Source organism: Phyllopteryx taeniolatus, chromosome 5 (assembly GCF_024500385.1).
Source record: "Phyllopteryx taeniolatus isolate TA_2022b chromosome 5, UOR_Ptae_1.2, whole genome shotgun sequence".
Lineage (NCBI taxonomy): Eukaryota > Metazoa > Chordata > Actinopteri > Syngnathiformes > Syngnathidae > Phyllopteryx > Phyllopteryx taeniolatus.
This window is the reverse complement of record NC_084506.1, coordinates 10,154,358-10,178,443: the sequence shown is the minus strand read 5'-3', so window position 1 is coordinate 10,178,443 and position 24,086 is coordinate 10,154,358. Positions and strand designations below refer to the sequence as shown.

General features: G+C 44.8%; 2 protein-coding genes across 6 annotated transcripts; one reads left to right on the top strand and one right to left on the bottom strand.

Moving 5' to 3' along the window:
• Positions 1-1,759: 1,759 nt before the first annotated feature.
• Positions 1,760-17,689, bottom strand: si:dkey-238o13.4 (uncharacterized protein LOC560780 homolog). Of its 5 annotated transcripts, XR_009788442.1 has the most exons (7): positions 15,769-15,979; positions 11,948-12,055; positions 10,726-10,865; positions 10,457-10,553; positions 8,473-8,597; positions 4,435-4,607; positions 4,171-4,309 (listed from the first exon to the last, which is right to left on the bottom strand). XR_009788442.1 is itself a non-coding variant. In XM_061772625.1 (6 exons), exons 1-6 carry the CDS (start codon positions 17,447-17,449, stop codon positions 4,133-4,135), a joined length of 654 nt encoding a protein of 217 aa, XP_061628609.1. In that variant the 5' UTR covers positions 17,450-17,689; the 3' UTR covers positions 1,764-4,132. The 5 variants fall into 5 exon arrangements, 4 of the variants coding, with proteins under 4 accessions (XP_061628610.1, XP_061628609.1, XP_061628607.1 ...); XM_061772625.1 differs by lacking the exons at positions 4,435-4,607; positions 15,769-15,979 and adding an exon at positions 17,443-17,689 and having other exon boundaries at positions 1,764-4,309; XM_061772623.1 differs by lacking the exons at positions 4,435-4,607; positions 15,769-15,979 and adding an exon at positions 15,432-15,694 and having other exon boundaries at positions 1,768-4,309.
• Positions 15,980-23,203, top strand: spata2l (spermatogenesis associated 2-like). Its single transcript, XM_061772622.1, has 4 exons — positions 15,980-16,121; positions 20,866-21,244; positions 21,329-21,619; positions 21,925-23,203. Exons 2-4 carry the CDS (start codon positions 20,879-20,881, stop codon positions 22,858-22,860), a joined length of 1,593 nt encoding a protein of 530 aa, XP_061628606.1. The 5' UTR covers positions 15,980-16,121; positions 20,866-20,878; the 3' UTR covers positions 22,861-23,203.
• Positions 23,204-24,086: the final 883 nt, after the last annotated feature.

Genomic DNA, 24,086 nt, shown 5'->3' with positions numbered 1-24,086 from the left:
GCTGTGTTAGTGCCAATGGCATGGGGAACTTACACATCTGTGAAGGCACCATTCATGCTGAAAGGTACATACAGGTTTTGGAGAAACATATGCTGCCATCCAAGCAATGTCTTTTTCATGGATGCTTATTTCAGCAAGACAATGCCAAACCACATTTTGCACGTGTTACAACAGCGTGGCTTGGTAGTAAAAGAGTGCAGGTACTAGACTGGCCTGCCTGCAGTCCAGACCTGTCTCCCATTGAAAATGTGTGGCGCGTTATGAAGCGTAAAATACGACAACGGACTGTTGAACGGCTGAAGCTGTACATCGAGCAAGAATGGGAAAGAATTCTTCAACAATGAGTGTCCTCAGTTCCCAAACGTTTATTGAATGTTGTTAAAAAGAAAAGGTGATGTAACCCAGTGGTAAACATGAGCCTCTCCCAGCTTTTTTGGAACCTGTTGCAGCCATAAAATTAAAAGTTAATAATTACTTGCTAAAAACAATGAAGTTGATCAGTTTGAACATGAAATATCTTGTCTTTGTAGTGTATTCAAATAAATATAGGTCGAACACGATTTGCAAATCATTGTATTCTGTTTATCACAACTTCATTGGAATTGGGGTTGTCGACAAATGCTCAATGGTATGTCGCAAGTGTCACTCAATGCTTAACTACGCTGGTTGAAATACAACAAACTGGACATCATATTTACACCGACATCACACCAATGAGAAAACAAGTGCCAGACAAAAACAAGGAGCAGGCGTCCTACAAACGTCGCCCGATTTATTGGACAGTCTGCTTCAAAGAGGGCAAAAGAAATTGACCGGGCTATTGCTGCTTGACCTGCGACCCTATTCTCTCGTGGACAATGCCGGGTTTCATAACATGATGCGGAGTAGACACTTGAGCCCCATTCTAACTGTTGCTCAAGTGTGACTGGTTGGACCTCGAGAGCTCACCAGAGCTACTTGACGGTATGACTGCGGAATGGGAGATGAAAAGCAACGTTCTTCAGACGCGCCTCCTCAACAGTCCCACTACTGATCATTTTTAACCAAAGCTGTGGAGGGTTGTAAGTTAGCGCGACCAAATGTACAGTAACATCTCAATAAATGAGAATATGGCAGAAAAGTCCATTTAGTTCAGTACTCATACATAATATAGTTTAAATAAACACTTTTCAGAGTGCAAATTCCTGCCTAATTTCCACATGAAAACTCATTTTCATTGTTACTTGATTGGTTGTTACGTCGTATTGGAGTTTCTCGAGATGGTGAATTTTGGGGTCGATGTAAGCTATAATCATTTCAATTATACATACAGTATACATGTAAAAAAAAATCATGAAATATTTCACTCTTGAGTGTGTGAAGTGCATCTCTGTAACATTACTTTCACTTTTTGAATTGAACTTTATTGAGATGTACCTGTAACGATACCTGCGACAACCGACGATGCCAGGAATATACTATGGATCACGCTGTCACGGCTGCGGGGTTAGTTTGATTATACGTTTATTTCCTAAGGAGCTTTTTATTTGAAAATAGGTTAGGGTTGCTAGGAAGGCACTACAGACAATGGGTGATTTCTCCATCGGCTACATTTATTTTGCATTAATATTATTTTTAGACCCTTAAGTATCGGACCGAACCGAACTGTGAATTCTGTGTATCGTTGCACCCCTAATAAATATATATATGAGTATGTGAGTGTGTGTGTGTGTTTATGTATATATATAAAACGCAACAAAGACATTTCATCATGTTTTGTTATCAGTTTATTATTTCCACAACAAGAACAAATGTGGTTAATCTATGGTTACATTTCCATTCGATTTTCAACAAGATTTCCAGAGAAAATGTTCCCAACACGGTGTGTGTGTGTGTGTGTCTGTAGCCCCTATCAAGAAGACAGAACCCTTGGATGAAATGTGTTGTGATATTGCTATTCCCCCGACATCATTTGGTCATTGTATTTTTGTTCAGCGACTCCTCATCTCGGGAATCCTCGCTCAAACTCCGAGCACAGACATCGGCGTAACACGTGAACACTTGCTCAGATGGCACGGGCGCGGATAAACAATGGCAACAATGCTCCCTCTTGTACTCCGATTTGGGTTGCCCCCCCAACTTCTATTTATCGAATGGGACAATTTGCCCTAAATAGACAGACGGCGGGGTCGGTGCTCGTGTCTGTGAACGGGACAGTCACGCTCGAGCCACGTTAATGTGTCAAACTCCTCCTGCCTGTTTCATAAGTGGAACCTCTGTTCATGAACAAATCAGTTCACAGTTCACAGCATCCACACAGAACACTCAGATGTTCTTTCTCTCACACAGTGTGAACGTTGTATGCGTTGTGTGTCACTCATGTCTCGTACAGATTCAGTTAGGCAGTAGCTATGTTGCTAGTTGAACCACATTTCCCAGTAGCTTGCTCCTAATGTTCAAATACCTTTTCAGATGTGAAGCTACTTTTTTTCACACGGCACGGTAACGTCCACGGAAGCTAAATTTCCTCAGGCAATTCTAAACTTGAAATGCATCTCTGCCATTTGCTGTAGCTTGCGAATCCGCCCTAGACCAATCATTCTCAACTGGTGGGTTGGGAGCCAAAATGGGCTGCTTGCGAACAGCTAGTAAAAAATGAAAGAGGGTCTTCGGTCTTTTTCCATTGGATTCTTTTCAAGTGTTTTTCCTACAAATGGCTAATGTAATTACTACTGTGTTAATGTAGATCAGGGGTATGGGCTGAAATATGTGCCATTTATACTTGAATTTTTGCTTTGTGGAATGTGTCATATGATCAGAAAGAGATAAAAAGGGCTTCCTTTCGAACATAGGAAAGGTCAGTGTATTGTAGGAACCTTTCACACCAACGTGATTCCGTCATCTTTCCGGGGTATTTTTTCAACATCATGTGATCCAGGCATTGAACTCCATGCCCTAGGCTTAATTGGCACCAAGAGGTAGAAGCGGCACACGGCACCTCCGGGCCTGGCTCCAGAGGGGGGCCCCGGTACCCCGCGTCGAGGCAAGGGAAACCATCCGTCCATCCATTTTCTGAGCCGCTTCTCCTCACTAGGGTCCCAGCTATCATCGGGCAGGAGGCGGGGTACACCCTGAACTGGTTGCCAGCCCATCGCAGGGCACATACAAACAAACAACCATTCACACCTACGGGCAATTTAGCGTCGGCAATTAACCTGCCATGCATGTTTTTGGGATGTGGGAGGAAAGCGGAGTGCCCGGAGAAAAGCCACGCAGGCACGGGGAGAACATGCCAACTCCACACAGGCGGGGCCGGGGATTGAACCCCGGGTCCTCAGAACTGTGAGGCAGACGCTCTAACCGGTCGTGCACCGTGCCGCCTCAAGGGAAACCTATATCCATTTATTGTATTCACCATAGGGGTTTTTGGAGCCTTGCTTTGTCTGGTCCCTCACCTAGGAGCTGTTTGTCACGGGTGACCCTGCCAGGGGCGTGAAGCCCCAGACAACTTAGCTCCTAGGATCACTGGGACACACAAACCCCTCCACCACGACAAGGTGACGGCTCAAGGAGGGGGCTTTTGTAACAGCTTATTCAAATAGTCTTTTCGTGTTGTTCTCATAATACCCCACGTTAGTTTATTTTTGTACTTGTCCTCCTGATCCTTTGTCACCGGATTGATCAATTCTCAAGATTAAGATGTGATTGAAGAAGTTCCATAATATTCCTTCATACTTAATATTTGGACCGTGGACATAACTGTAAATGTAACGATTATTTAAAAAAAGCCTTTGTGCAGTTGTGATGGAAAACGTATCTTACACGTATGACAATCGTCTTGACTCGACTGCACGTGATGTGGTGTAAAGCCATTGAGCTCCACTCTGGCTCCACTGCTCAATCTGTTATCTGACCTCCTTTATACTGATAATAAATTGTGCAACGTCATCTGTCTTTAAAGTAATGATTTCAGGTATTGGAGTATTTTTTATATTTATATTTTATTTATCTTGCACACAACTAACTATGTTACAAAACAGTTGCAAATACAACAAGCAGAATAGATCTATTTCTAAGGCGTTAAAAGTAAGAGTAATTGCAGTAGAAATGCAGATGTGTGACAACACTGAGAACATGGTGTCGTTTTTACATTTTAAAAGTTTCCATCCAGAAAAACAGTTTTTAAGTCTGCAGGGCAGCTGATGGTAAAGATAGTGTGAGATGTGTATTGTCGTTCCACCAGTTTGGCAACAGCCTCACCCAGGTCAAGGTGATTCAAGTACCCGGGGGCCATTCGCTCCATGCTAGCAACACCTGTGTCAATCTTCATCTGCCGAGAGCAAACAAGACAATGGGGAGAATGTTTGGCACACATTATAGGTGAAGAATGCAAAACAATAATGATGGAAGGTGTCAATCAATGTGTCCATTGCGATTCACGCAAATACATCATACCAAAGGCACATATGGACATCCTTATGCGTCAAGATAGGGTTCATTACGGACAATCCGTGACGAGCACAGAAATCCAATAACAAAACAGCATTCCGATTCAGATCAGACGGTGGACATCCTCCCAATCACGCACTTCCAGGCCACAAAATCGTTGCCCAGGTGAGCCAGGAAGCCTCCAAAGAGAACAACAACACATCAAGAGCGCTTTCCGGCACCCGCTCCAGGAAACTTAAAAGGGGCAGGTACTCTGAGCTGCTCTTTGGGGCATCGGCACAAACGACAGTCACGACTGTCTGCCCACCTGAAGAGAAGAAGAGTGAGACTACCCATTCGTACAGTGGGGTGAACCCCAATTTACAGGCCCCGAGCCGGGGGTCAATAAGTATAGCCACGCCTGCTTGGCACCTCTCACCAGGGGCAACTCCGGAGTGGACGAGAGCCCAATCCTTCTCAACAGGACTGGTTCTGGAGACCAAGCTACAGTGGGTACAGAAAGTTTTCAGACCCACTTAAATTTTTCACTCATTGTTATATTGCTATATTTGATATTTGTTAAAATCATTTAAATTCACTTTTTTCCCTCATAAATGTACACACAGCACCCCATATTGACAGAAAAAAAAGGAATTTTTGACATTTTTGCTGATTTATTAAAAACGAAAAACTGAAATATCACACAGCCATAAGTATTCAGACCCTTTGCTGTGACACTCATATATTGAAATCGGGTGCCGTCCATTTCTTCTGATCATCCTTGAGATGGTTCGACACCTTCATTGGAGACCAGCTGTGTTTGATGATACTGATTGGACTTCATTAGGAAAGCCACACACCTGTCTATAGAAGACCTGACAGTTCACAGTGCATGTCAGGGTGAACCCCAATCTAGAGGCGCTGAGTCGGGGGCCAATAAGTATACCCAGACCTGCTCTCCGCCTCTTGCCGTGGGCAATTCCAGAGGGGAAGAGAGTCCACCCCTCTCGAGAGGACTGGTACCAGAGCCGAAGCTGTGTGCGGAGGCGAGCCCGACTATATCTAGTCGAAACTTCTCGACCTCGCGCACCAGCTCGGGCTCCTTCTCTGCCAGAGAGGTGACATTCCACATCCCTGGAGTCACCTTTTGTAGCCGGGGATCGGATCGCCAAGGTCCCTGCCTTCGGTGACCACCCAGCTCACCAGGCGCTCACCTTCGAGCCCCACCTCCAGGCCTGGCTCAGGAGCGGGGCCCCGGTGACCCGCGTCCGGGCATGGGACAACTTTGTCCATTTTTTGTCATCATCAAATGTCTTTGTCTGGTCCCTCACCTAGGACCTGTTTGTCATGGGTGAGCCTGCCACGGGCATAAAGTCCCAGACAACTTACAGTGGGTACGGAGAGTATTCAGACACCCTTACATTTTTACTCTTTCTTATATTGCAGCCATTTGCTAAAATCATTTAAGTTATTTTTTTCTCCTCATTAATGTACGTACACACAGCACCCCATATTGACATAAAAAAACGGAATTGTTTACATTTTTGCAGATTTATTCAGAAGGAAAAACTGAAACATCACACAGCCGTAAGAATTCAGACCCTTTGCTGTGAAACTCATATATAACACCTTCATTGGAGTCCAGCTGTGAATGATTATACTGATTGGACTTGATTAGGAAAGCCACACACCTGTCTATAAAGACCTGACAGCTCACCGTGCATGTCAGAGCAAATGAGAATCATGAGGTCAAAGGGAACTGCCTGAAGAGCTCAGAGACAGAATTGTGGCAAGGCTGTGATCTGGCCAAGGTTACAAAAAATCTTCTGCTGCACTTAAGGTTCCTAAAAGCACAGTGGCCTGCATAATCCTTAAATGGAAGATGTTTGGGACGACCAGAACCCTTCTTTGAGCTGGCCATCCGGCCAAACTGAGCAATCGGGGGGAGAAGAGCCTTGGTGAGAGAGGTAAAGAAGAACCCAAAGATCACTGCGGCTGAGCTCCAGAGATGCAGTCGGGAGATGGGAGAAAGTGCTAGAAAGTCAACCATCACTGCAGCCCTCCACCAGTCGGGGCTTGATGGCAGAGTGGCCCGACGGAGGCCTCTCCTCAGTGCAAGATGCATGAAAGCCTGCATGGAGTTTGCTAAAAAAAAATACCTGAAGGACTCCAAGATGGTGAGAAATAAGATTCTCTGGTCTGATGAGAGCAAGATAGAAATTGTTGGCCTTAATTCTAAGTGGCATGTGTGGAGAAAACCAGACACAGCTCATCACCTGTCCAATAGAGTCCAAACAGTGACGCATGGTGGTGGCAGCATCATGCTGTGGGGAAGTCTTTAAGATGCAGGGACAAGGAGACTGGTTGCAATCGAAGAAAAGATGAATTCGGCCAAGGACAGGGATATCCTGGAGGAAAACCTTCCCCAGAGTGCTTAGAACTACAGACTGGGCCGAAGTTTTTGTTTTTGAATGGCCCTGACTTAAACCCAATTGAGCATCTCTGGAAAGACCTGAAAATGGCTGCCCACCAACGTTCACCATGCAACCTGACAGAACTGGAGAGGATCTGCAAAGAGGAATGGCACATGATCCCCAAATCCAGGTGTGAAAAACTTCCCAAAAAGACTCATGGCTGTATTAGCTCAAAAGGGTGTGTCTACTAAATACTGAGCAAAGAGTCTGAATACTTATGGCTGTGTGATATTTCACTTGTTCTTTTTTAATAAATCAGCAAAAAGTTCAACAATTCGTTTTTTTCTGTCAATATGGGGTGCTTTGTGTACATTAAGGAGGAAAAAAATGAACTTAAATGACTTTAACAAATGGCTGCAATATAACAAAGAGTAAAAAATTTAAGGGGGTCTGAATACTTTCTGAATACTATCGCGGTAGTTAAAAAGCTCCTCGGTGGCAAGGCCCCGGGGGTGGATGAGATTCGCCCGGAGTTTCTAAAGGCTCTGGATGTTGTGGGGCTGTCCTGGTTGACACGCCTCAGCAACATCGCGTGGACATCGGGGACGGTGCCTCTGGATTGGCAGACTGGGGTGATGGTCCCCCTTTTTAAGAAGGGGGACCGGAGGGTGTGTTCCAACTACAGGGGGATCACACTCTTCAGCCTCCCTGGTAAGGTCTATTCAGGGGTGCTGGAGACGAGGGTCCGTCGGGAAGTCGAATCTCAGATTCAGGAGGAGGAGTGTGGTTTTCGTCCGTGCCGTGGAACAGTGCACCAGCTCTACACCCTCGGCAGGGTCCTCGAGGGTGCGTGGGAGTTCGCCCAACCAGTCTACATGTGTTTTGTGGACTTGGAGAAGGCGTTCGACCGTGTCCCTCGGGGAGTCCTGTGGAGGGTGCTTCGGGAGTATGGGGTACCGAACCCCCTGATACGAGCTGTTCGGTACCTGTACGGCCGGAGTCAGAGTTTGGTCCGCATATCCGGCAGTAAGTCGAAATGAGTTTCCTCCGCAGGGTGTCCGGGCTCTCCCTTAGAGAGAGGGTGAGAAGCTCGGTCATCCGGGAGGATCTCAGAGTAGAGCCGCTGCTCCGCCACATCGAGAGGAGGCTGATGAGGTGGCCGGGGCATCTGATTCGGATGACTCCCGGACGCCTCCCCGGTGAGGTGTTCCGGACCCCGGGGATGACCCAGGACACACTGGAGAGACTACGTCTTTCGGCTGGCCTGGGAACGCCTCGGGATCCCCTCGGAAGAGCTGGATGAAGTGGCTGGGGAGAGGGAGGTTTGGGCGTCCCTGCTAAAGCTACTTCCCCCGTGACCCGACCCGGATAAGCGGTAGAAAATGGATGGATGGATGAATACTTTCTGTACGGACTGTAGCTCCTTGGATCATTGGGACACCCAAACCCTCCACCACGATAAGGTGATGGCTCAAGGAGGGGGGCTAATAACTTCAATAAATAAATCATAACATTTGTAAGTTGGGGTCCTCATGGTACCACTGAATTTAAATTTTGAAGTGCCATCTGCTCCATTTGAAACAAACAAATCCAGTCGATCAAATTAGAATAACCACCAGTACTCAGTTATCTTTTTCTGTTTCTGTCTCACTTGGTAGAGTTTGCAGGGCGATTCTGAGTACTCCTCTCGTAGAACCTGGCAGAAGGCCAGAGCACTGGCAGCTCCCACAGTCAGGAAACCGGTACCATGCATCAAAAGCTTCTCTCCTGCTCCCCCTGTGATGCAGAGCAAACACATTAGCACACCGATGGGTTGAACGTTTAAGGAGTACATCACTTTTTTGAAAGGCTGCATCTCAGGTTCGGAAAAGTGGGTAGCTGCTATTATCGGTCCTGTTGCGTCACACATTGTACTTATTGCTTATGGGCTTCAGAATTCTTAAGTTTCTTTGGAATGGACGAAAGGACGGCATTGTCAGTAAGGTATCGGTGATGTCGTAAGCTCCCTCCTCTGCTAAGTCATGTTTCTTCCACCTTTGTGGACTGTATATGGCCTCTCTCACCCTTCTTTCAAGCCATCTCTCTTCCCTGTCCAAAATATACACATTTATGTCCTCAAAAGAGTGCTGTTTCTCTTTGAGGTGCAGGTAGACAGCTAAGTCTTGATCTGAGGAGTTTGCCCGTCTGTGCTGTGCCTTGCGTGGTTGCTTGGTTTCCCCAATATATGTATCTGTGCATTCCTCACTGCACTTGACCGCACACAAGTTAAGTTCATTTTTTTCCCTCATTAATGTACACACAGCACCCCATATTGACATATTGGCTGAGTGCTTTAGGGTCATTGTCTTGTTAGAAGGTGGACCTTCGGGCCGGTCTGAGGTCCTGAGCACTCTGGAGAAGGTTTTGGTCCAGGATATCCCCGTACTTGGCCGCATTCATCATCCCTTCAATTGCAACCGGTCGTCCTGTCCCTGCTGCTGAAAAACACCCCCACAGCATGATGCTGCCACCGCCATGCTTCACTGTTGGGACTCTATTGGACAGGTGATGAGCAGTGCCTGCTTTTCTACACACGAGCCACTTAGAATTAAGGCCAACAATTTCTATCTTGGTCTCATCAGACCAGAGAATCTTATTTCTCACCATCTTGGAGTCCTTCAGGTATTTTTTTTAGCAAACTCCATGCAGGCCTTCATGCGTCTTGCACTGAAGAGAGGCTTCCGTCGGGCCACTCTGCCATCAAGCCCCGACTGGTGGAGGGCTGCGGTAATGGTTGACTTTCTAGAACTTTCTCCCATCTCCCATCTCCCGACTGAATCTCTGGAGCTCAGCCACAGTGATCTTTGGGGTTCTTCTTTCCCTCTCTCACCAAGGCTCTTCTCCCCCAATTGCTCAGATTGGCCGGACGGCCAGCTCTACGTCGTCCCAAATGTCTTCCATTTGAGGCTTATGGAGGCCACTGTGCTCTTAGGAACCTTAGGTGCAGCAGAATTTGTTTTTCTTACTTTGGCCAGATCTGTGCCTTGCCACAATTCTGACTCTGAGCTCTTCAGGCAGTTCCTTTGACCTCATGATTCTCATTTGCTCTGACATGCACTGTGAGCTGTAAGGTCTTATGCAGACAGGGGTGTGGCTTTCCTAATCAAGTCCAATCAGTGTCATCAAACACAGCTGGACTCCAATGAAGGTGTAGAACCATCTCAAGGATGATCCGAAGAAACGGACAGCACCAGAGTTCAATATATGAGTGTCACAGCAAAGGGTCTGAATTTTTTTGTTTACTGTCAATATGGGGTGCTGTAAGTGCATTCATGAGAAAAATAATCAACTTAAATGATTTTAGCAAATGGCTACGTTATAACAAAGACTGAAACATTTAAGGGAGTCTGAATACTACCCACTGTGTATGTGTGTGTATATATATATATATATATATATATATAGATATATATATATATATCTATATCTATATATATATATAGATATATATAGTCTCAGGGCACTGAGGACTGAAGCTTCGAGCTGGGAGACCACTGGCATCCCAGACTGCCACAACCCAGAATACATTGTATGCAGAGGATAGGATACTGTATTGTATGGAAGTATTGATGAGGTCCTATAAAACCGGTTCTCACCTGTGATAAAGGTGTAGGTACATTTGGAATCATCCTTGACCAAAGGAAAGAAGGCCTTCCATGACACAAACGTGCTAAAGAGTAATGACTCAATGACCTGGAGATTTACAAAAACAGATAAGACAGTTGTTCACCAGTAATATTCAATATCATGCACCCTATAGACAAAAAGGATTACTGTCCCAAAAGGAAATGAAAACAGAAGAAATGAAAATAAAGCGTTTTTCCCCCCACCGGGCTCTTTAACCACTGCCTCTGTGTGTACATACCCAGTGCAGATCTTTGAGGGTCTGGGTATGCGGGGGTCCTCCCTGCCACCAACTGAAGCCCAGAGAGGAAACGACATCTGTAATCTTCCCCACCTTCTCAAGCAGGGCCTGCTTTGCCTGCTCCACTCCGTCTTCTGAGCCTGACACCGACAGATTTGTACCGGCATGACCAGAGGACTAGCAACCCGTTATCGCTCTGGGACAGTTTTTTTTCTTTTCTCAATGTCTTTCTGTCTCCAAAGTGTTCCCTGTCAATTGGCTGTCTCTTGTCGTACTAGAGCGGCTCCAAGTACCGGAGACAAATTCCTTGTGGGTTTTTTTTTTTGGGACATACTTGGCAAAATAAAGATGATTCAGGACACATTCAAGACTTCAGCAGCCCTAATCGGGTACATTCAAGTCTTCGACAAATGACAAAAGACAAATTTGTGACAGAAATCACTTGAAGGTTACAACTCTGCTGATCCTTTATACTCACTCATGACAATGTCCATCACAAAGCAATTCATGAGAATGAAAAGTTCTTCAAAGTCGGCACGGTGGCGGACTGGTTAGCAGATCTGCCTCACAGTTCTGGGGTTCGATCCCCGGCCCCGCCTGTGTGGAGTTTGCATGTTCTCCCCGTGCCTGCGTGGCTTTTCTCCCACTTCCCAAAGATATGCGTGGTAGGTTGATTGAGGACTCTAAATTGCCCATAGGTGTGAATGTGAGTGCGAATGGTTGTCTGTTTCTATGTGCCCTGCGATTGGCTGGCGACCGGTTCAGGGCGTACCCCGCCTCCCGCCCGAAGATAGCTGGGATAGGCTCAAGCAGCCCACTAGTGAGGATAAGCGGTAAAGAAAATGGATGGATGGATGGATGGATGGATGGATGGATGTTCTTCAAAAATTTTAATACAACCGTATGCTCCTCTCGCTTTCATTCCGACCGACCAAGGAAGGGCGCATTTGGAAATTCATCCTGACGCCCTAACTCTACTCTCAGTCCCGAGTGTAGCAGCGCAGCACTGGAGGATATTTCCGAACGGGTCACTTTTCTGTTTCTGCAAACATTTATGATAGTATTTTTTTTATTTCTATAAATGTTGCCCAATTTACGACAAAGTATCATACTTTTTCTGTATTAGCCCTATATTTCCTTTTTTTTTTTAAATCTTGCAGTAAAAACCCACAATAGATAATGATGGGTTAAGTTCAATCCAATGAAATGTTGTGTGACTCACCCACATCCCCCACTATTGTGATGAGGCTGTCTTTCACGTTGGCAGAGATGAATGATCTCAGTTTCTCCAGCCGGTTGCTGTCTCTCGAGATCACTGCAACTTTGAAACCTGCAGGAAGGAAACAAAAAAATGCCAACTGTACACACACACGCACAACTTTATTTCTAGAGCACTACAAACAACAACTGCAGCACAACTACATTTCTCTTTCTCTATTTCAGCCGCTTTTAAATTGCAGTATATATAGTACAACCCCAATTCCAATGAAGTTGGGATGTTGTGTTAAAGATAAATCCCAACAGAATCCATCCATTTTGTGAGCCGCTTCTCCTCACAAGGTTCGCGGGAGTGCTGGAGCCTATCCCAGCTGTCATCGGGCAGGAGGCGGGGGACGCCCTCAACTGGTCGCCAGCCAATCGCAGGGCACATACAAACTCACTTTCACACCTACGGGCAATTTAGACATTCATCATCATCATCATGAACTCGGAATTTGATGGCTGCAACACGTTCCCAAAAAGCTGGGCCAGGCTCATGTTTAGCGCCGTGTTGTGTTCCATCCCCTTTTCTTTTTAACGACATTCAATAAACGTTTGGGAACTGACGACACTTATTGTTGAAGCTTTGGAGGCGGAATTCTTTCCCATTCTTGCTTGTCCGGCCGGGGTCTCCGTTGTCGTATTTTACGCTTCATAATATAACGCGCCACACATTTTCAACGGGAGACGGGTCTGGACTGCAGGCAGGCCAGTCTCGTCCCCGCACTCTTTTACTACGAAGCCACGCTGTGGTAACACGTGCACAATGTGGTTCGGCATTGTCTTGCCGAGATAAGCAGGGGCGTCCTTGAAAAAGACGTCAGAATATGACCAAAACTGCATTTTTTCATCTTCGCAATATCGCTAAGATGCAGCTCCTCCTAGTCGCTCGTGAAGCAGCGATCACAGTCCACGCGGTCTACTGCGATGTGCCGCTTTCTGGTCTTCCCATGTCTTTTATCCAGACGTTTGACGAGGATGAGAAAGTATAATATGGTTTAGTACGATGCAAAAATAATGTGAATTGCAACTGCAAATTTCAAATACAGGTTATCTTGTCTTATGTACAGTGAAAGGAGAAAAGTAAGAGAGCATCAGCCCCGCCTGTATGTTTTACTTACGGCTACGGAAATTGGGAGGCGTACGCAACAACCCGAGACCTTCAGTCTCTTGGAGCCGTGCCTGCCATTTTGAATTGAACTTAACATGATGTCCCGTGCGGCACGGCGGACGACCGGTTAGAGCGTCTGCCTCACAGTTCTGAGGTCCGTGGTTCGATCCCCGGCGCCGCCTGTGTGGAGTTTGCACGTTCTCCCCGTGCCTGCGTGGGTTTCCTCCGGGCACTCCGCTTTCCTCCCGCATCCCAAAAACATGCATTCATTGGAGACTCTAAAAATTGCCCGTAGGCGAGAATGGTTGTTTGTTTGCATGTGCCCTGCGATTGGCTGGCGACCGGTTCAGGGTGTGCCCCGCCTCCTGCCCGATGATAGCGGAGATTGGCTCCGGCACATTTAACTAAATCCTCCAACAGATTTAACCCATCAAATTCTAACTTTGGGTGTTGCACCTAACATGTTGAATATGAAAACTTCTGACACGCTTTGAATTTTTGTTCAATGCTGCTGCCGTGATAACGCCACAAACTTTGTTTGGCCACGACAACAAAAGCTGTTTTAACTTGACCGCAGACGCTCGCATCTTTTCAATGTGACGAGTCTCGGCCGTAAGACAATGATTTATCCGGAATCATAGGGCGGGGCGGGGCGGCACGGTGCGCAACTAGTTAGCGCATCTGCCTCACAGTTCTGAGGACCTGGGTTCAAATCCGGCCTCGCCTGTGTGGAGTTTCACAACCCTAGTGAGGCTAAAGGGTATGGAAAATGGACTTTCAAACTTCAAACACACATGGAACGTTCTTGATGTTATTCCTCTAGGAACAATGCCTTGGAAAAGCATTCGAACGACTCACATTGGGTCACCTTATAATCACAAACCTCCATGTATTTTGTGAATATACCAACATATAGTAGCACAAAATGTTGACGCGGAATGACAATGATATCAACTTTTCAATCTGAAAAGTGTAGTTTGCATTTCTATTCCATGAATCCGCAACGTGCCAGTAGCCCAACGCGGCCAGGGGCTTAATAGCTGCTTGCTAGCGCTAGTATTGTATATTTATTGGGATATACATTTACCGGCAGTCGTCCGGTCGTATCCACATCTGCTTAATTATGATCGTATTGATCAGTTACAGTAAATCGCATTACTGGACGTCAATACAATTCAAAAACCTTTTGGCATTTATGATTGTCAAGTAACACGAGAACTAAACAAATACAGTATGTATGACTGCTGATACGTACAGTTCCAGTTGACATACCTTTGCAGAATCTGTCAAATATATATATATATATACTTTTTGAATATGACTGAGGCCTGAACAACGGCCATCTCGGTATTTTCTTTATTGTTGTGTTTTTGTGAAATGCCTTATAGTTGAATTTGAAATGGGTTTCCTTCATGTTTTCTTGGAAGAAGGGTGCACATGTTACAACTTCTGACCGGCGAATCAAACTTATGATCACCACTGCGTAATGCTCCCTCATTGACTAAATGAACACAGGGCTGCATTTCAAAATGAGAGTAAGTAGATAAAAAGTGAAAATGATACATGCTCAGATAAAGTGCTTCATTTCAGAAAACTAATGGAAAGCATTTGAGTTTCCCCTTTTCTCTTTATCATCGCAACACAACAGTTAAGTCTCAAACAATTTCATATTTTGCAATTTAACAAATCCTAACAATTGAACAGTTTCCGAGGTTGTGTTTGATGTTTTGTCTCAAAACTGGCAACCTAGGACAAAGCAACAGGTCATCTCCACGATGACCTGAAAAAGAAAAAGACAGCACGAGGTAATGAGATACCGCTAATAAAAATGAGTTTACAAATAAAAAAAAAAACCATAACAACTAATTCTTTTATAGTAAATGTGTACAGTCTCAGCATGTTGCTTGCTATAGTGAGCAGGAAGTTAATTTTACCCCAAAAAGTTGTTGAGCGTCCAATTGTAATGTCTTGTCATGTCGATGTCTCGATGCATATTCTACACCGTCTACAATGAGCACTTGAGCTGAAGAACATTCGAGCTCCGGAAAACTCCACAACCAGACCCACTGTGCAATGACAATGACATGGGAATTGTTCATTCTTTCTGCCTTTTAAACTTAGTATTAACCGGATACTATATTGGTATAGTAATCGAATCAAGTCCAAGAGTTGCCAATTGTGATGCTGTATTTGTTCTGAATTAAATTGCACCAATGTGCCGCAGGAACGTCAAATATTTCTATGAATCGTAGAGAATATACGAATGTACAGCCTACTGTCAACACAGCGTACATAAATCATGGTTGAGAATGTGTCTCAGTCAACTGGGTGTTACCTTTATCCAGCAGCGCTTTCACGATCCCAGAGCCGACTGCCCCTGCTCCCCCCAGAACCAGCACCACTTTGTCTGATTTTGACATGACTGTCGAGTTCGCCTTCTGGATCCGCGCAAGCTGTCAAGTTGCGAAATTGTCAGCAAAGTGGCTTGGAAATGAGCGGCTCATCGTTCCAGAAGCCACGCCCTATACCGTCTGACTGAGTTTTGAACCAGTTCTAGATGATGTACGTGCGCGTTGATATGGAAGCCCATTCCCGGGCGCCACGGTGGACGTCTGATAAGTAAAGTTTCTGGAAAAATCTTACTTGAGTAAATGTAGCGCATTACTACCCACCTCTGAGTTGAAGAAAAGTCGGGTTCCAATATTTCCTCTTAGAAATGTACTGAACACTGAGGAAATTCAGATCCAAGCCTAGTTTGAGTTTTGAAACGAAACAGGATTGACAAAGACAATATCGTCTAGTTTCTTTGATTTTGAAGTATTTATTTTGCTCCCTAGTCCTAGACATATGTACACTCCAGCACAACAGATGGTGGTAATGCATCTTGAACGTTTGATGCCACCCGCCCACAAACAAGAAGAAGAAGACGAAGAAGACGAAGACGAAGAAGAAGACGACGACGACTAAATACGGCTGGGAAACTTTGCATCTCTTTTTGACAAGCGTCTAAAGGGAAAACGTACAGGTGAGTTCGCGTTCTTTTTCTCTCTCCATCCAACCAACCACGTCTGTCGATATATGTGCTGCATAGCATAGCTGCGAGTCGGTAGCTAGCAAGCGTTCGGGCGAATACCTTGGAATGTAGTTTATATGTCTCGACTAAAAACCAGGAAATGCAACCGGTCTGGGAAAGGGCCACGCATTTAAATCTATCCTACTGTACAAGCAGTTGAACGGGACGAGGGTAAAAGTTGCCTTGGTTTTGGACGCATAAACTCCAACATATAATACTATCTCGGTGACAGTAGCTGTTTAATGCGCCGTCATACCTAAACCGTTTCTTTAAAACACCCACACACACGTTGTCAAACATTGTAAACACTAGCTGTTATTTCCCAAATTGGCTGAGGGGCTTCCTAAAATTATTATGTTTTATTTGTTTTTAAAGTGTTCCTTAACCAAAATGGAGAAAGACTTCGACCCTTCTTGAGGTCAACATCTATAGCACTGGAACCCAAACAGCAAGCAATGATGAGTAAAGGCCTCTTCATACTCCCCCGCCCATGCATCACGTGAGCGACGAATTGGCCCGTCTACGTCGCCTGACGCGCACACGTCAAAAATAGTTGCTGCGCGTCGAACGCCACGGAGTTCAACTCTCGTGATTGGTCCGTTTTAGTCACATGCTGTGATGACTTACTCAGCGTGCCCCTTGGTTCTTTCTACATACCATCTACGCCGCCGCCTTCTCGATCGATTTTGCAGCAAAATGAAACGTATCATTTGTTCTAGCAGACACTGTTCCACGGTCGCCATTGTTGTGGCTTTGTTCCTTGTTATGGAAAGGAAAGGAAAAACGGCTACCGGATATGGCCACAAAATGCAGAGGAAACTCCACGCTGTGGCGTCCTCGCCAATACCAGCCGTAGCGACACCCCTGACTTGGAGGAGAACTGCAGCACACTTTCGAAACAGCGCTCGAGTAGAAAGTCAAACTGCGTGCGGTATAGCCGCAGTGATAGCTTGTGTAGGAAGGGATATTCAGCAGGCTATGTCGCTGTAACTAGTTTCACTTTTGTTTTAAATACTAACAAATTATGCTTTCATTTTTACTTTTTGAGTGGATGGGTGATTCAAATTCATCCATCCATCCAATTTCCGTACCGCTCACCCTCACGAGGGTCGCGGGCGTGCTGGAGCCTATCCCAGCTATCTTTGGACGAGAGGCGAGGTACATCCTGAACTGATCACCAGCCAATCGAAGGGCACATAATAAACAAACAACAAACAATCATTCGCACTCTCATTCACACCTACAGGCAATTTAGAGTCTTCGATGAACCTACCATGCATGTTTTTGGGATGTGGGAGGAAACCGGAGTCTTCTTCTTCTTCTTTTCCTTTCGGCTTGTCCCGTTAGGGGTCGCCACAGCGCGTCATCCTTTTCCATGAGAGCCTATCTCCTGCATCCTCCTCTCGAACACCAACTGCCAACATGTCTTCCCTCACGACATCCATCAACCTTCTCTTTGGTCTTCCTCTAGCTCTCTTGCCTGGCAGCTCCATCCTCATCATCCTTCTACCAGTATACTCACTCTCTCTCCTCTGGACGTGTCCAAACCATTGAAGTCTGCTCTCTCTAACTTTGTCTCCAAAACATCGAACCTTGGCTGTCCCTCTGATGAGCTCGTTTCTAATTTGATCCAACCTGGTCACTCCGAGAGCGAACCTCAACATCTTCATTTCCGCCACCTCCAGCTCTGCTTCCTGTTTTCTCTTCAGTGCCACTGTCTCTAATCCATACATCATGGCTGGCCTCACCACTGTTTTATAAACTTTGCCCTTCATCCTAGCAGAGACTCTTCTGTCACATAACACGCCTGACACCTTCCTCCACCCGTTCCAACCTGCTTGGACCCGTTTCTTCACTTCCTGACCACACTCACCATTGCTCTGGACGGTTGACCCCAAGTATTTCAAGTATGCCACGCAGGCACGCGGAGAACATGCAAACTCCACACAGACCAGGCCGGATTTGAACCCGCGTCCTCAGAACTGTGAGGCCGCCGGGTCATTCAAATAATTAAATCAAGTTAATGACTTCCGTCAAGTAGTTGTACTTTGATGTAGTGGGTTTGCTTGCGTGCCAATTTGTGCAGTTTTTCCTAATCACGTTTTGGTGATTAGAATGGTATGAAGATTTCATCCAGATCTTATTCATAATGCACATCTAAACTGAACAAAAATATCAATGCTGAACACTTTTGCTTCTGCTCCCATTTTTCGTGAGCTGGACTCAAAGCTCTAACATACATAGAATATTTGAGGGAAATGGCCTTTTGTGCATGTAGAAATAGTTTTAGATCTTGGAGTCCAGCTCACGAAAAATGGGAGCAAAAACAAAAGTGTTGCATTTATATTTTTGTTCAGTGTGTATTTAACATTGCATTGCAAGCCAGCGTGACTTGTATCGGTTCAGAAGTCCATTCCCAGACCGCCAAATTCGGCCCGAATCCGTTCCAGTGTCTTTGAACAAGGGGCTGGATGCGCTCTGGGCAACGAGCCCTGGATCTGCAACAACTTTGCACCAGAAGTGGCCCAGAGCAACAAAAAACAAGTCCATATATGGCCCAATTGTGGTCTAGATTTGTACCAAAACTGTTTTTAGTATTGAAAATGATGGTCAATTTTTAATCCTACTTTCATCTAAATAGTCTTTTCAAAGCAATAATGAGAATATTTTTCATTGACGTTTCAATAAAGTGACATTTAAAACCGTATCATGACATTACATACAGCATGATAAATGCTTAAAATCAGTAAACACTTGAAAACTACAATGCTGCACTATTAACAAGTATTGAATTTTAATGAAGATGTAAACATGAGAATTGAAGTGGCGCATGTTCGCTCGATTCTCAATGCAAAAATGAAAAATCTTTTTAGAAGCCAAAAAAAGAAAAGCTCCGCAGACAGATTTTTCTATTTAAAGTAAAAATGTGCTTGCGATACGTGAAATGTATTGCAGAAAATAAGTTACTTTTTAGATCATGAATCTTTGTTTTCAATGGAATGAGTTCTGTCAAGAAATGAAACATTATTATAACATGACTTGTTCTTTTTCAAATGAATGTCTTATGTTTTTGATACAACACATGTCAAGTTCAAACTGTAATATATTTGTTTTATTTATTTGTTTGAAAGAATCAATCTTGTACTGTATTTATCTTTTTATTCACGTTATTTACCAATTGATCAGCACACAGCTCGGTTCTATTTGACATGATACCACATTCTTCTTCGTGTCCTTTTCTTCGCCTTTTTTGACATATTGTACACAGTGCCCCCTAGTGTTCCGACTGAGACACCACAGTTGGATACAATTGTGCCTTTATAACATGACTTGTTCTTAAAATGAATGTCTTATGTTCTTGATACGCACAAGAATTACCAAGTTGAAACTGAAATATATTTGTTTGAAATTGCCTCACTAGAAATGTTTGTAGACGAAAATACAGTTTCCTGCCGCAGGCACAATGTGACTTTACGAAAAATACTGTTATCTAAAAGAGGAAACCAATTGGTTGTTCATTATGAAGTGAAATGTCTCATTTTCTTTTGTGAATTCGTAATTGCTCTTTAACTAAGGCAAAATCTATTTTATCCGATGCGATACTCGATTACTAACTGCAGCACGACTGGATGTAAAATCTCATTTGTGACAGGTCTGTTTAATGTAACTTCATAAATCAAGTCATAGCGGAGCATTTTCATAGAATAACTGAAAACGAAAAAAGGCTATCATACATGTCACATGATGCACAATGATCAATATAATGCATATTGCACCAAGAAAAAAAAAAAAGATAATGACAATTGAGGGAATTGCTACCAAATTCCACTTTTTACCTGTACTATCAAATTTGAACACAAATTGTATGCACAATTTTACTATATACTAAAATACAAAAAATTAAGTCATTATAACTTGCTTCAACATGTTAAGTGCTCATGTTAGAATATTCCTAAAAATGTCCGAGGAAAATTGTAAAAATCTCCATTTTCTTTACCTTGATCCAGGGCGTTGGGAACTTTCGGAAGGTTGCCATATTGGATTGCCCCATGTACCGTGTCTGAATTGTTGTCGTGATGAAGGTATCAGACTGCATACAATCAGAATCAGAATCGTCTTTATTTGCCAAGTATGTCCAAAAAACACACAAGGAATTTGTCTCCGGTAGTTGGAGCTTTTCTAATAAACTGAGAAAAAGTAAGTCATAGCATAGCGTTTTCAGGGAATAACTGAAAACGTACGATCGATTTAATTCAATCAATCAAATAGTGCAGGATGAGACGGTGTGTACTGTTAAAATGCACTTTGGCACACCCTCATCTTGGATTGAAAGCACACACATTACAGTGCACAAAATGCTAGTCCTCTTTTTTAAATGCAGGGAGGAAAATAGCGTTCGGCAGTTTTCATTCAGCAGCAGATCATTTGGATCGGCTGATGCGCATAAAGTCAAAACCGCAACCGGACGAGGCCATCAACCTGGACAACGTGGACAAACAGACGGGAATATCATTGTGAATTCCCAAACGTTTTTCAATCCATTTGGAAGCGGGCTTTAAAATCGATAGTTGGCTTGGTTTGTATTTGTTCTGTAGTTAAAAGAAAACATTTGACTAATAGCTAATAATGAGTTGCTGTGACTGTCCGTGCAGTCCGAGTGTAATTGTTTTTCTCTTGATCTTTCTTTCATTCTCAGCCGATAGCCCGAGATGAGCATCTTTCAAGAAAGCGTGCGACATTTAGTGGCCGCTTACGATCACACATTGGAGCGGCAAATAGTGAGGCGAGGCTCCTACCTGGCATGCAGCGATAAGGAGCTGTGGAAGCAGGTGGGTGAGCTCTTGAGCGACAGAAATGCTCAAGAAACCCACTGCCTGAATGTGGACCCTCTGAGGGTTATGGAAGAGTCGCTCAAAGTGGAAGCGGCATTAAGAAAAGCAGCGAAAGCAGGTAGCGCCAAGCAAGTGAAAGCGAGAGGAGGACTGCGAGGCCTTGCCAAAGCGTTTGAGGTTCTCGAACAAGCCGCTTTGAACCTGTACCTGGGGCCCTGGAGGGAAGAGTACAAAGTTGTCAAGGTTCATTGATTAGCGTTATGTATTAGCCGTAGTAACTAATGCAGTATTAGGTTTTCCATAACGTTTGGTTCTCTCGTCTCCCAGATGTACTCAGGCATGTTCACACACTACATCAAGCCGGCGCTGTCCCAGGCACAGATCGAGAAACTCTTCGGTTTGCTAGGATACCAGTGCTCAACACGGCAGGAGCAGCTTCAGCTCCACTTCCTCACAGTCAGCCCATTGATTTTGGACGATTTCCTCTCCCTGTCGTGTGCCTTTTTTCTGGCACGCTGCGAGTGCCGCCTCCTTCTGACGGCCCTGGGGAATCACGGCGGCGATCCCCGGTGGGAGCTGTGTATGGTCAGGGAGAGACTGCGGGGATGCAGCATACAGGTATGTTGTAAAGGAATGCCGGGCTCTCAAACTCAATTTACCCGGAGGCGGAGTCTGGCCGAGGCCGGGGCGCAGCCTTGGGGCGCAATTTAAAATTAGAAATTTCAAAAAATCGTTTGAGCAATACTGTGCCACGCATGGCGTCTTGAACGCAGCCCTCGAGAGCTGGCCACCTTCATTTTATAAAATGATCCTTTTCAAGTTATTAGGAATGTTCCAGACCCGAGCAGTCTTTAGAGGATTGCTTAATAATGACCGAAAAAAGTGCATTTCCTTTGAAAGCTGCTTATGGTGTGTGCCTCCAGGTTGCGCTGGACAATACTAAAAGGACAGTGGGATTCAAGCAGCCACTGATGGGCTCTGATGAAGAATCAGATGTGGATCTGTATACGGACAAGCAAGTTAACGGGGGCCAGAGAGGGGTGCTTGTTCCTGTCGATGAGAGTTCCCGCTCGTTAGCGTGGGGGACTCTGCCTGTTGCAATGCACCACAACGGAGCACCGTCCTCATCCTCCCACGCCGCGAGAGAACGTGTTTGCGTTTCAACACTCGGCCGCCAGGTTACCAAAAGCTCAGAATCCGAACCGTGTGGGGAGACGACCGCTGATTTGGATCTAGAGCTTTCCAGCCGACAGGCAGATACGGTAGTGATGGGAATGTATGAGGTGGAAAGCAGCCACCTTTGCAGCTGCCTCCGATCTCCTCACCTCTACTTGAACCAGTGTCTCGAATGCAACACACTCCACAATATCTCCTGTCCCGTGGTTCAGCGCTGCTCCCAGGACGGGCACAAAGTGCTCTCGTCTGAAGAGATGAACGAATCGGACGCGACGTCACCTCAGAGCCGAAATGTCAGACCGCGAGCTTTGAACGCGTCCCCGACTCTCAGCGGCAGCGGTGCGGCGATGTCGTCTCTATCTTTGCGCGATAACACGAAATCACTGAGCCCCATTTATCATCCAATTAGTTATCACGACTGCTGCGACCTCAAGCGCCTTGATCCCCAGGTTTTATGCCTCAGTTGCAGCGTTTTCCACTCTGCTACCTGCAAAGGTTTAGACTTTTGCGTAAGTCAACACACACTCAAAACACTGGGTAACTGTTCCTGCGGGAGGTCTTGTTCCAGAAAGCCCATGGTTCTGTGCAGATATTGTGGAGCAGAGTATTGTAATGATTGTTGGTATCGAAATCCTCTCTCGTGCAGCTGCGGCCAAACATTTGATCAGGCATCTTCTCTGTGATTTGTCAGCACAGTAAGGCCAAGATCATTCGATTTACAGTGCCTTAAATATGCAGACAATGAAGCAAATGCGCAAATGTTGCCTTGACTTAATAAAAAAAAAAAAAAAAATTGTGTGCAACTTTATTTTTGTTCTTTTTATTTAGCTCCTCTGTACGACGACCTTTGTTACTCATTACCAGGCCACGGTATACATTTGGTTTTGAATATGTAATTCACGGCCATGCAAATTGTTGTTTTTGTTGTTTGTAGCCAGACCATATGACAGTACATTGTATGGTCCTGTGAACGGGGCACTACAAGTACCCAATTTGCATGTTTAATAAACTCAAAACTACATCAGACAGATCTGAATCCAGGATATGCACAACCTAGTTCCACATTTGGAAAAACTGGTAAAAGCACTTCTTCCTTGCTCGGGCGAATGGCGAAGGGGGCCGTAATATGGGGTAATGTCTTTTTTTTTTCCTTTTTCCTCCCCTCACCATAGAGCCAACAAATATGACAAGAGCTGGTTTAGACTTCAGTTGTGTTTACATACATCCTTTGTGTAAATCAAATATATACATGTATCTAACTTTTGTCTGAAGACAGCAGCCATAAAGAAAACAAAATTTGAGTTCAGCTTCAAACAATCATGCCATCAATCCTAATTATGCTCGCGAACATAGCATACACGGGAAGTCGGCTATTCCATTGTCCGTGTTGGTCACGTGACATTCCGCATATAGCGGCTTAGACGGGAAGACTTGAGATGGTGGCCCTCTTGACATATTTGGTTTGCCCAGTTGCGAAGGAAGATTCATTTACCATCAGAAAACTCATACTAACACAATGTTATTCTAGCAGTGTAATTGCCCACCAAATTTATGGGAACTTGAGAAAGATATTGGGGTATGATCACAGAACCATCAAATGTGTTTTTGTGAATAGTCAACATATTTGTTGCAAGAAAAAGATGCAAGTTAACTGCAAAGCATTTAAGAATCAAGCGTGAAGCTACCAGGAACCCATTCTCTTCAAGTTCTGTCCTATTTCAGAACTGCAACCTACCTGGAATACCTCAGTGTTCAGAGACATGGCGAAGGTAAGAAAAGCTGGAAAAACAATACCACCACTGAACAAGACACAAGATGAAGTGTCAAGACCGGGACAAGAAATATCAACACCAATTTGTCAATGTTGATTTGGACGGGGCCGTGGCTGTGGCTGTATCGCTAATGGACT

Excerpts from the sequence above, each read along its gene's own strand:
- spata2l (XM_061772622.1), top strand. The coding sequence starts at position 20,879 with ATGAGCATCTTTCAAGAAAGCGTGCGACATTTAGTGGCCGCTTACGAT. Across the intron at positions 21,245-21,328 it reads AAGAGTACAAAGTTGTCAAG|ATGTACTCAGGCATGTTCAC; the intron begins GTTCATTGATTA and ends CTCGTCTCCCAG. Across the intron at positions 21,620-21,924 it reads TGCGGGGATGCAGCATACAG|GTTGCGCTGGACAATACTAA; the intron begins GTATGTTGTAAA and ends GTGTGCCTCCAG.
- si:dkey-238o13.4 (XM_061772623.1), bottom strand. The coding sequence starts at position 15,516 with ATGTCAAAATCAGACAAAGTGGTGCTGGTTCTGGGGGGAGCAGGGGCA. Across the intron at positions 8,598-10,456 it reads TACCTACACCTTTATCACAG|GGGGAGCAGGAGAGAAGCTT; the intron begins GTGAGAACCGGT and ends TCTGCATCACAG. Across the intron at positions 4,310-8,472 it reads CGCCCTGCAAACTCTACCAA|ATGAAGATTGACACAGGTGT; the intron begins GTGAGACAGAAA and ends TGCTCTCGGCAG.